Source organism: Neoarius graeffei, chromosome 10 (assembly GCF_027579695.1).
Source record: "Neoarius graeffei isolate fNeoGra1 chromosome 10, fNeoGra1.pri, whole genome shotgun sequence".
NCBI lineage: Eukaryota > Metazoa > Chordata > Actinopteri > Siluriformes > Ariidae > Neoarius > Neoarius graeffei.
Genome location: NC_083578.1, coordinates 81,387,251 through 81,400,129, shown reverse-complemented (window position 1 = coordinate 81,400,129; position 12,879 = coordinate 81,387,251). Strand labels below are relative to the sequence as shown.

General features: G+C 42.0%; 1 protein-coding gene across 4 annotated transcripts in view; it reads right to left on the bottom strand.

Moving 5' to 3' along the window:
* ptpn18 (protein tyrosine phosphatase non-receptor type 18) overlaps positions 1-11,558 on the bottom strand; it is a 113,082-nt gene extending 101,524 nt beyond the window's left edge. For 3 of the 4 annotated variants that reach the window (XM_060932400.1, XM_060932401.1, XM_060932402.1), the window contains exon 1: positions 11,180-11,558. In XM_060932400.1, coding sequence (XP_060788383.1) covers positions 11,180-11,263 — 84 coding nt within the window. In that variant the 5' untranslated portion in view covers positions 11,264-11,558. Of the gene's footprint in view, positions 1-1,975; positions 2,046-11,179 lie in introns of all 4 variants that reach the window. The other variant, XM_060932403.1, reaches the window with a different exon arrangement.
* Between the last annotated feature and the right edge of the window lie 1,321 nt (positions 11,559-12,879).

The window sequence follows — 12,879 nt, the reverse complement described above, 5'->3', positions numbered from 1 at the left end:
ATCCAGACAGACAAACCAATCGAAGCTAATAGACCAGATATTGTAGTACTTGACAAGGAGTCCAGAAAGTGTTGTGTCATAGATGTGCCATACCCATTCGGCACAAGAATCTATAGTAAAGACAAGGAAAAGCCTGAAAAGCTCCAAGACCTGAAGAGGATCTGAAAGTTGAAAGATATCAAGATTGTTCCAGTGGTTCGATAGCTATCCCAAGAATACCAGCTTGATAAGTTTAATAACAAGATCAACTGTGAGCTACCGCTCACTTACGTATCCCCCCGGCTCTCGCTTATATCAGAATGCAAGCAATCGAAGGAATAGGACATTTATTATGAATGTTGACTTCAACAAATAATTAACCCTGAAACAAGTAAGTAAAGAGCAGTGTCTCTCCTCAGGGATTTCAAATAGGATCCTGGTAAACTGTCATTCTGAAAGAGCATTTTGCTTCTTGAAATAGCGTCAAAATCCACCCTATATGTTTTGTAAATACATTGTCAGTACACAGGAAGTTGATGTGCGACAGAACTGAAAACGGTATACACGGTATAGAACCCCAAGCTGAAGTTCAGGACCAAATATTAAGCAGTTGTGAATTGTAGTTGCTGAGAAAAAGTGTTCGGAAAATTTTGTAAATCCACAATATAGGTTTCGTAAATGCATTCAGTCGGTAAACAGGAAGTTGATGTGCGACAGACCTGAAAACGGTATACACGGTATAGAACCCCAAGCTGAAGTTTGGTACCAAGTACCAATTGGCTATGATTTGTGGTTGCTGAGAAAAAGGGTGTTTCGGATGGACGGACAGAGGTAAATAAAGCAGTACCCCCCTTCGGAGCGGGGGTATTATAATAATAATAATGCTGGATTGATATTAGATTAGGTTCGAAATGTTTGTAGTTTGATCCACTGATGTATATTAAGCCCCTTTTGCAGACAAAATCCATTACTATATGACGTAAAAACAACATGGAAAAGCTAAAAAAAAATTTAATTCCTACTTAGTCTTCTATAACAGAAAAGTAACAGATATCATGTATTCCCTACCTGACTGTATTTTACAAAATGCTAGGAAGTGTCAACCATGCGAGAACGGACATTACGTATAATTCAAGAGGCGGCAAGTCCATTGTTGTGAAAAGCCAAAGCCAGAAGCTGAGTCATTAGCTCGGGTGACCATACGTCCTCCTTGTCCCAGACATGTCCTCTTTTTGGGATCGAAAAATGCTGGGATTCCAAAATGGCCAGAAATGTCCAGAATTCAGCTTCTGCTTTCTACACTCTCCATTCATTGTGAGTGTTTTTGCATTGTTTTGACCTTTCTCTTTATTTCCTGCCTTCACTGCCACCATTGGTCAGTCACCTCGATAATTACCCTCAGCACCAAAACACAAAAATAGCCAAGCGATGAAAGGAGAGAGTGCAGCTAAAGGAGAGAGTCCGTCAGGTAAATGAACTAATCGTTTTGTGAGACCAGTGAAAACGGAAGATGCTTGCAAAGACTTTCATGCCTACTGCATTAGTAATCAAGGACTGTTATGAAATGACTGTTTGATCTTCAAGAAAGTACACCAGAGCACATCAAGAGAACTGAAAAGTGTCTTGTCAAATAATAATATTTATTTTATCATTGCGGGCCAAAAGTTGCCACTTATCCTGTGCAGGGTCGCAGGAGCCTATCCCAGCTGGCTATGGGCGAGAGGCAGGGTACACCCTGGACAAGTCACCAGATCATCACAGGGCTGACACATCGAGCCACCAGTTAACCTAACCTGCATGTCTTTGGACTGTGGGGGAAACCGGAGCACCCGGAGGAAACCCACGCGGACACGGGGAGAACATGCAAACTCCGCACAGAAAGGCCCCCATCGGCCAATGAACGCAAACCCAGAACCTTCTTGCTGTGAGGCAACAGTGTTAACCACTACACCACCATGCCACCTTGCATCGTTGTTGAAAACCAAAATATATTCACCCGACAGTAGCTAGTTCACAACATGGCATGAGTTGAGCTGCATCACGTCTCCGTTGATAGAGTTGTTTTCCTGTTTCACAATATTCAGCATTTAGAGAGGGAAAGAGAAAGCACAGTCATTCACATAACTTTTATTACAGTATATGGTTTTATTTTATTATGAGTTCCTGTTGTTGATGTCATGTTGTGAGTAATTTATAAATTAATCCTTATCATAGGTTTGTATGTACATGAAAAGCAAGCTTATCTACCACCGGCAGATAGAAGAAGTGGCTGATATTGCAAAATCCTACCAGTGGCTGGATAAAGCTGGACTGGAAGACTGCACAGAGGCACTAATCAAAGCTGCACAGGAACAGGCCCTAAACACAGGCTCGATAAAGGCTGGGGTCTACCACACGAGGCAGGACCCCAGGTGCAGACTGTGCAAAGATGCCCCCGAGACAATCCAGCACCTAACAGCAGGGTGTAAGATGCTAGCAGAAAGAGTGTACATGTAACGCCATAACCAAGTGGCTGGTATAGTGTACAGAAACATCTGTGCCGAGTATGGACTGGAAGTCCCAAGGTCAAAGTGGGACACCTCCAAAAGTGGTTGAGAATGACCGAGCTAAGATCCTGTGGGACTTCCAGATACAGATGGACAAACTGGTAATGGCTAACCAACCGGACATGGTAGTGGTGGACAAACGGGAGAACAAGGCTGTGGTGATAGATGTGGTAATACCATCCATCCATCCATTATCTGTAATCGCTTATCCTGTGCAGGGTCATGGGCAAGCTGGAGCCTATCCCAGCTGACTATGGGCAAGAGGTGGGGTACACCCTGGACAAGTCGCCAGATCATCGCAGGGCTGACACACAGAAACAAACAACCACTCAGACTCACATTCACACCTATGGTCAATTTAGAGTCACCAATTAGCCTAACCTGCATGTCTTTGGACTGTAGGGGAAACCAGAGCACCCAGAGGAAACCCACACAGACACGGGGAGAACATGCAAACTCCTGTGGCAATACCAAGTCACAATAACATCAGGAAAAAGGAACTTCAGAAGCTTGAGAAGTATCCAGGGCTGAAAGAAGAGCTAGAAAAGATGTGGAAGATGAAGACAACAGTGGCCCCCGTGGTGATAGGAGCCCTCAGTGCAGTGACCCCCAAACTGGGAGAGTGGCTCCAACAGATCCCAGGAACAACATCTGAGATCTCTGTCCAGAAAAGCACAGTCCTAGGAGCAGCTAAGATACTGCGCAAGACCCTTAAACTCCCAGGCCTCTGGTAGAGGACCCGAGCTTGAGGGGGCAAGATACCGTCCAAAGTGGGGAGTTTATGGTTTGCTCCTATCTGTAGTTTCAGCTATCCATGTTAGATCTTGGAACATATCCCCCTGTGGATACGGTGCGCTCACTGGATCTATCAATGTTTGCTTGTTGTTCTGAGGATGAGAAGTTTCATCACTAATCGCTACATCATCATTTACATCACCGCCATCAGTGTCACACCTGTTGCAATACATAAACCTGACGGGTCTGATTCCATCTCTGCTGGATTTTGAAAGTCACTGACGCATTCACATTCAGAGATCTGATATTACGGGCCTAGAAATTCAGATATTTTTTCACCAGCTAGCCGGACTAGTTACCTTCCAAAGTAACTAGCCAAACAGAAAATCAACTAGCCAAAATTTGTTCATGTATGAATTTTACTTCTGTCAAAAATAACACAAAAGAGAGTAGTTACCATTGTTCATGACTAATGTGCATTTATTTCAAGACCCAAGTATTTTGATATTGTTGTTAAATACATAAATGAGAACAACACAGAGCACCATAATATAATATCAACAAATAATAATGTATTGGAAAACTTGGCAACTTGGTGTACGAGTATTGAAAATAAATATACTTACTATCATGACTATAGCACCCAAAATATGTCCAACATGCTTTCTGTATTTAACCATTTATGAGAGAGAAAGCATTAGGAGCTTCATATTGCCTAGGAATCAACTTGAAAAAAATGAATTATTCCATAAAAATCGTATCGCTGCCAAGGCCTACCCTGCTCCCACGTTTGCTTACAAGTCCTTTGTCGTTTCTCCTTCTCGTACGCTTAATCGGTGGCCTTTTTCTCCTCTTCAGACCGAGGTCGCTTTGTCCCCGTCTCTGGCGGTTTCTGTACACCTTTCAGAAAATTCCACATCGCAACGTAGCTTTGGCAGATGTAAATGTAAACAATAACAAAAACACGTGTTTAAATGGGCGATAATGTGGCCACATCTATTGAATTTGATAACGTGATTACCGCGATATTCAACGAGATGCGTTATATGCATGTGCAGTAGTGAAAAAAACGACAGCCTGACTCGTACACGATATGATTCGTAATTCTTCTGTATTTTCCGTCCTGCCGATAAACACATCGATTAACACAGACACGGCACGCGCTTAATATGTGGCAGCTTTAGTTGATGGTGTGTCTGAATCTTCGCTTCATATATATTTTTTATTTTCAACTAGCCAGCCGGGCTGGCTAGTGACAAGAATTACCCGCCAAATGACAAATTAAGTCGCCTCGGGCGACCGGACCACCGCGAATTTCAAGCCATGTATTAGTACCGTACTGAAAACGGAGAAGGTGTGGATCTTTTAATTTGAAATAATCTTCTTCTTCTTCTTTTGGCTGCTCCTGATTAGGGGTCGCCACAGCGGATCTTTCGTCTCCATTGCTCCCGGTCTTCTGCATCCTTCTCTACCACACTTGCCACTTTCATGTCCTCTCTCACCACACCCATGTATCTCCTCTTTGGCCTTCCTCGTTTTCGTTTGCCTGGCAGCTCCATCCTCAACATTCTCCTTCTGCATCTCTTCTCAGGATGTGCCCATACCATCTCAGTCTCATCTCTCTTAGCTTAATTCCCAAACTCTCTACATGTGCTGTCCCTCTGATGTACTCGTTCCTTATCCTGTCCAACCTTGTCACTCCCATCGCAAACCTTAACATCCTCAACTCCGCCACCTCCAACTTTGCCTCCTGTCTCTTTGTTAAGGGTACGGTCTCCAATCCATACATCACAGCTGGTCTCACTACTCTCTTATACATCTTACCTTTCACTTTTGCTGGGACTTTCCTATCACAAATGACTCCCGAAATCCTTCTCCAACTGCTCCACCCTGCCTGCACTCTCTTTCTCACCTCACTATCGCAGCCCCCATTTTCCTGCACAGTTGACCCCAGGTACTTGAATTTACCAACTTTCTTTACGTCTGCTCCTTGCATCTTCACTACACTCTCATCCCCATTCTCACTGATGCACATGTATTCTGTTTTGCTACTGCTCACCTTCATTCCTCTTCGTTCCAATGCATACTTCCATGTCTCCAAACCCAACTCAACCTCCTTTCTACTTTCACCACATATCACAATATCATCCGCAAACATCCTGTTCCATGGTGACTCTTGCCTCACTTCGTCCGTCAAGCTATCCATCACTATGGCAAACAAGAAAGGACTCAAAGCAGATCCTTGATGGAGTTCCACCTTCATCTTGAACCATTCAGTCGTTCCAACTGCACACCTCACTGCTGTTTCACTGTTCTCATACATGTCTTGCACCACTCTAATATACTTCTCATTCACTCCACACTTTCTCATACAATACCATAACTCATCTCTCGGCACTCTATCGTATGCCTTCTCCAGGTCTACAAACATACAATGTAACTTTCTCTGGCCTTCTCTGTACTTCTCCATTAACATTCTTAAAGCAAAAATTGCATCCGATGTGCTCTTCCTTGGCATAAACCCGTACTGCTGTTCACAGATTGCTACTTCTCTTCTCAATCTCGCCTCCAATACCCTTTCCCATAGCTTCATGGTGTGGCTCATCAATTTTATTCCTCTGTAATTACTGCAGCTCTGTACATCTCCCTTATTCTTGTATATTGGGACAAGCACACTCTTCTCTAGGATCTTATTAAACAATCTCGTTAGGAACTCCACAGCCGTCTCACCCAAACATCTCCAAGCCTCAATCAGGATACCATCTGGTCCGACTGCTTTCTCAGTCTTCATTCTTTTCATGGCTGCCCTCACTTCATCCCTACTAACCAACTCTGCTTCCTGATTTGCTGTCTCCAATGAATCTGACCTTTTCTCTCTTGGATTCTCCTCATTTAATAAATCCTCAAAGTACTCTTTCCACCTTCTTAATATACTCTCTTTGTCAGCACATTTCCATTTCCATCTTTCATCACTCTTACTTGCTGTACATCCCTCACTTCCCTGTTTCTCTGCCTAGCTAGTCTGTACAGGTCTTTCTCGCCTTCTTTGGTCTCCAGTCTTTCGTACAACTCCTGGTATGCATCTGCTTTCGCTACAGCTCTTTTTGCCTTCTGTCTCGTCTCTCTGTATAACCGCCTGCTTTCCTCATCTCTCTGCTCGTCCCAATTCTTCTTTGCTAGCCTCTTCTCTTTTATAGTTTCCTGCACTTTGTTCCACCACCATGTCTCCTTGTCTTCCTTCCTCCTTCCCGATGACCACCCTAGCACCTTCCTTGCTGCCTCTTTTACTAGTACAGCAGTAGTATTCCAATCTTCCGGCAGACTTCCATGACCACTCAATTGCTGTCTCATTTCCTCCCTAAACTCCTTCTGATGTTCAACCTCTTTTAGTTTCCACCACTTAATCTTCAGCTCCACTATTTCACGCTTCCTCTTTTTCACTTTCAAGCTCACCCTGCACACGACCGCTTGATGGTGTCTAGCTACACTCTCCCCTGCCATCACTTTACAGTCTCCAATCTTGTTCAGGTTACCCCTTCTGCAGAGTATGTAGTCCACATGTGTAGCTCTTCCTCCACTCTTAAACGTCACCGTGTGCTGCTCTTTCTTCTTGAAGTATGTATTGACTATTGCCAAATTCATCCTCTTTGAAAAATCAACCACCATTTGCCCTTCCACATTTCTCTCTCTCACACCATATCTGCCCATCACGTCCTCATCTCCTCGGTTTCCCATGCCAACATGTCCACTGAAATCTGCTCCTATCAGCACGCGCTCCTCCCTCGGTATACTTTCTACCACTTCATCTATCTTTTCCCAGAAAGACTCTCTCTTCATTCTCACATCCAACCTGTGGGGCGTACGCACACACAACATTGATTACCACTCCTTGAATCTCCAACTTCATGCCTATCACTCTATCTGACACCCTCTTCACATCAATCACACTGTTGACCAACTCTCCCCTCAAAACAATACCAACACCATTTCTCTTTCCATCCACTCCATAATAAAACAACTTGCATCCATCTCCAATGTTCTTGGCCTTGCTTCCTTTCCACCTTGTCTCCTGCACACACAAAATGTCCAACTTCCTTCTTTCCATCATACCTGCTAACTCTCTCGCTCTGCCAGTCAATGTTCCCACATTCAGTGTTCCTACCCTCAATTCTAAGCTCCTTCCCTTCCATCTTTCATGCTCTCTCCTAACACGCCTCCCCCTCTCTTTCTCCTTCTCCGTTTTGGCGCAACAGTAGCACACTTTCCACCGGCACCCTGTTGTCCAACAGTACCAGAGGCAGTCGTTAACTCGGACCCCGACCGATCTGGTATGGTATTTCTCTTTTCATTCCGCATGTTAGATTTGGCACAGTTTTACGCCGGATGCCCTTCCTGACGCAACCCTCTCCAATTTATCCGGGCTTGGGACTGGCACCAAGAGTACGCTTATGGACCCCCAATGGCTGGATTTTTAATTTGCACACCCCGCTTATGCACCCCAGTGGCAATTTTAATTTGAAATAATAATTTCATTAAATTACTTAATTGTTGTAACTGTCTGGGAGGCATGAATACACCCTAGGTGTGACGCAAGTTCATCAAAGGGCACCATTACAGACACACCTAAAGGCAATTTAGTGGGGCCAAGCCTCCTTCTGGTATGTGCTTGTGAGGCAGGAGGAAACCAGAGAATTCAGAGGAATCCTACATAGAGACAAGGAGAATTTGTGAGACTCGACACCTGAGCTCAGGATCAAACCAGGGACTCTAGAGCTGCAAGGCCACAGTGTTCCTCTCTACACCATTGCACCAACCTCACATGCAGGTCTCTCAGACGCAAACTCCATGTTGTGCGTATCTATGGTGCTCTGAATACTGATTGTTTGGTGGTGAGGTATGTTCGGTTGCATGGCCAGAAGGTTTTCCGAGTAATATTGTTCCAAAAACATCTCAAATGTCTCTCATCTCATTATCTCTAGCAGCTTTATCCTGTTCTACAGGGTCGCAGGCAAGCTGGAGCCTATCCCAGATGACTACGGGCGAAAGGCGGGGTACACCCTGGACAAGTCGCCAGGTCATCACAGGGCTGCACATAGACACAGACAACCATTCACACTCACATTCACACCTACGGTCAATTTAGAGTCACCAGTTAACCTAACCTGCATGTCTTTGGACTGTGGGGGAAACCGGAGCACCCGGAGGAAACCCACGCGGACACGGGGAGAACATGCAAACTCCGCACAGAAAGGCCCTCGCCGGCCACGGGGCTCAAACCCGGACCTTCTTGCTGTGAGGCGACAGCGCTAACCACTACACCACATCTCAAATGTAAACACTAAAATATCAAACATTACCTTAATGGCATTTAGCAGACGCTCTTATCCAGAGCGATGTACAACAAAACCAGAGCAGCCTGGGGGTTAGGTGCCTTACTCAAGGGCACTTCAGCCATTCCTGCAGGTCCAGGGAATTGAACCAGCAGCCTTTTGGTGCCAAGGCTGCTTCTCTAACCATTAGGCCATGGCAACAACAAGCAATAAAGTATAAACAATACAAAATTTTCATGATGACCTCCAAACATACTGTTTTTTTTTTTTAATATGCTAGGACCATGCTCCTACTAACAATTTTTAAAGCAACAGCTCACAAAAATGATGAAAAACTCTCTCTAAATAACAATAACTTTTCTTTTTATACTACCCTTCATATCACCGAGTACAATGAGTGCTGCTTGCTTTTTGCTCCTGTCCTTTTCCTGTTTGTTACCTTACTGTGTTCACCTATTTCTTGTCATTTCTTCTTGTTCTTATTATTTATTGTACTATGTTCATCTATTTCTCCTAATTAGTTTGTATCTTTAATCCTTGCACTTTCTGTCTTCTGTAGCGAAGTCTTATCATGCATAAAACATTAAAGCCATGATTTTTTCCCCCTCCGAGTCCCTTGTTTGTTTTGCGTTTCGACTCTCACTACGGACTATGATTATTACTTTTGAGTTCCACAACGTGGACCACGTGTTCAATTTACACACTTGCATCCTGATGCTCACTCTCACATGGTAGAACCAGCAGATCAGTGTTCTCCTTGCACACACCCAAACAAGTTCATGAACATACCGAGAATTAGCTGCTGGCAAGAACAAGGTGTGGGAGATGATTCAGCTTATCGGGTATGTCACATGATGTACTGAAGTAAACTCAGCCATGGCATTCCACGTGCAGGACTGACACTTCCTCATAAAGTACAGTACTGTGCAAAAGACTTTTTTTTTGGTTTTGTCATACAAACGTTGTTATTTTATGACTCGAGTCAGTGCAAAAACATGTTAGCGTTCCAAACGTTCGTTGTTGTTGTTTTTTCCAGCACAAAATTAAATGTTACAGGAAAATTTTTTTTTTTGTATCTGAGTAGCATATTACATAAGAGAGCACTTTTCAGATTAAACAAGAAAACATAATGAAGGCTGCTGGGTTTTGGTGCAAAATTAAGACGCGAGTGTGACCGTCAAAGTGTCCAGAAGAACTGTGGCTGGTTCTGTAAGATGCTGAGTAAAACCTACAGCTCATTTCCTTATCAAACTGCACTCACTGGACCTGAGACTGCGATTTTATTTTTTAAAAGCAAAGGGTCGTCTCGCACCAAATACTGACTTGGTTTCTTTTATTATGGCTTCCTGCTTATCGTATTTTTTCATGTTGAAACATTTAGTTTCATTATTTTTAAGCCATTTTTGGTCCACAGCGTTTCTTTGCACGTGCCTAAGACTTTTGCACAGGACTTTCTTTTAATCACAAATGAAAAAACACTTCTTCAGGTTAATAATCAACCGGTTTCACATGCACTCAATAAGGAACCAGTGCATGAACTGTAATTTCAGTCAGTTACAGTAAGGTCTTGATAGAAAGGAATGCATGTCTGTAAAAAAGGCTTATCACACGATAGTCATCTACGTTTACAGTAATCATAATCGAATAAAGATAATCAATTTGAGTTATCTAAAGTAACAGATAGAGGAATATTGTTCTGGGAAATATAGCTACACTACCGTTCAAAAGTTTGGGGTCACCCAGACAATTTTGTGTTTTCCATGAAAAGTCACACTTTTATTTCCCACCATAAGTTGTAAAATGAATAGAAAATATAGTCGAGACATTTTTCTGGCCATTTTGAGCATTTAATTGACCCCACAAATGTGATGCTCCAGAAACTCAATCTGCTCAAAGGAAGGTCAGTTTTATAGCTTCTCTAAAGAGCTCAACTGTTTTCAGCTGTGCTAACATGATTGTACAAGGGTTTTCTAATCATCCATTAGCCTTCTGAGGCAATGAGCAAACACATTGTACCATTAGAACACTGGAGTGAGAGTTGCTGGAAATGGGCCTCTATACACCTATGTACAGTACATATTGCACCAAAAACCAGCTAGAATAGTCATTTACCACATTAGCAATGTATAGAGTGGATTTCTGATTAGTTTAAAGTGATCTTCATTGAAAAGAACAGTGCTTTTCTTTCAAAAATAAGGACATTTCAAAGGGACCCCAAACTTTTGAACGGTAGTGTATGCATACAAGAAATTATATTATTTTTAAATAATAAAGAATAAACATACAAGAACACTAAATTACTGTAAAAAAAAAAAAAAGGTGTAACAATATTTAGGGAAAAAATGCTAACACTTAATAAAATCTAAAATAGTCGAATTGCACCATTGTTGCTTTTTTTCTGATCTAAAATGACACAAATATGATTTTTTTTAAATTGGCAATAATATTTTTAAGCTCTGTGCAATTGAAGTAACTTCATGGCATGCAAACCATGACTCCTAGAAGACTCTCAAAGCCAAATTTCATGAGTTTTTTTTTGCTTTAAAATGAATAAAATAGCATGCTTTAAAAGTGCAGTGAGTGACTTACTGTATACTCAGATATAATCCCATCCTGTCCATCTGCGCTCTCAGCTCGCACGCGCTCAATAAACTTCACCAGGACTGGCTCCATCGAGTCCCAAACAGCCCTTTTTTATTTTATTTTATTTCTATTCTGTACTGAAATTGAATAGTTTCAAACCAGATCACGCGTGATTGTTTGAAGTAACAGCTTACTTTGTTTCATATTTTAACACAACAAAGAGAAATTAAACATGACCTCACTGGATGAGTTTCTCCTTAGAGGAAGAAGAAATGAGCTTTTAACTACTTTTATACCGGTTTTTCAGCAGTTTTACACTCTATTCTGTCAATTTCTAAAGCTGCTTTCAGTTCAGCCTAGTCAGCAGAGACACCATAGAGGGAAGTAACCTCTCAGTAACTGAGATAAACATTACAACCGGTGCACATTTTAATCTGTCATAATCTGGGTTGCCAGATTGCATCCAATCACCTTTTTTTGGCCCTAGAAGTTGTGTGGCCTAGAACAGGGCTTGAACCAATTTCAGTTTTTGTTAGTCATTCAAAAAATAGTTGACTATAGTCATTTTTTTATCACATTCAAAGCAAAAAAAAAAAACAACCCTCATGACATCAGGATTCAGGATTCAGGACATTGTCATGTTCTAGAAAAGTCACTGCAGACTTAAATGTGTGTTGTTGTTGTTGTTGTTGTTGTTTGACTGTAAACAAAATGACATGATTTTATAAAACATCAATGCTGGTGTTAATACTGACAACATTAATATTCTTATAAAGTCAGAATTTTATGGCTTGAAAATGGCTCAAAGCGCCATCTACTGGTTAAACTCATCCAGAACCTTTCAAGGCCGACGCTCATGTACCATAGAGTTGACCGTTTGGTACTTCTCAACGTATGTCATGAAATTTTTGTCAAAAAAAAAAAAAAAAAACAAAGAGTTGGGAGTCTGTGAAACCGTGCTCGTTATGAAATATTGATGCGAACAGGCATGCGTCATGTCCCTGTCTTCAGAATGACCACTCTCCCTTTTGGGTGAAAGCAAGGGCTGTAAAATAGCTGGCGCCAAATTGAAAAATTTGCGGCACCACGCCTTAAAGCTGCTGCCTTGCATTTTGCTTGAATAATAATAATAATAGTGGGACATGCACACTGCCCTAAACACTTAGGGCAGTGTTGAGGTAGTAAACAAAATAAAACAAAAAACGACAACTCCGATTCCAAAAAAGTTGGGACAAAGTACAAATTGTAAATAAAAATGGAATGCAATGATGTGGAAGTTTCAAAATTCCATATTTTATTCAGAATAGAACATAGATGACATATCAAATGTTTAAACTGAGAAAATCTATCATTTAAAGAGAAAAATTAGGTGATTTTAAATTTCATGACAACAACACATCTCAAAAAAGTTGGGACAAGGCCATGTTTACCACTGTGAGACATCCCCTTTTCTCTTTACAACAGTCTGTAAACGTCTGGGGACTGAGGAGACAAGTTGCTCAAGTTTAGGGATAGGAATGTTAACCCATTCTTGTCTAATGTAGGATTCTAGTTGCTCAACTGTCTTAGGTCTTTTTTGTCGTATCTTCCGTTTTATGATGCGCCAAATGTTTTCTATGGGTGAACGATCTGGACTGCAGGCTGGCCAGTTCAGTACCCGGACCCTTCTTCTACGCAGCCATGATGCTGTAATTGATGCAGTATGT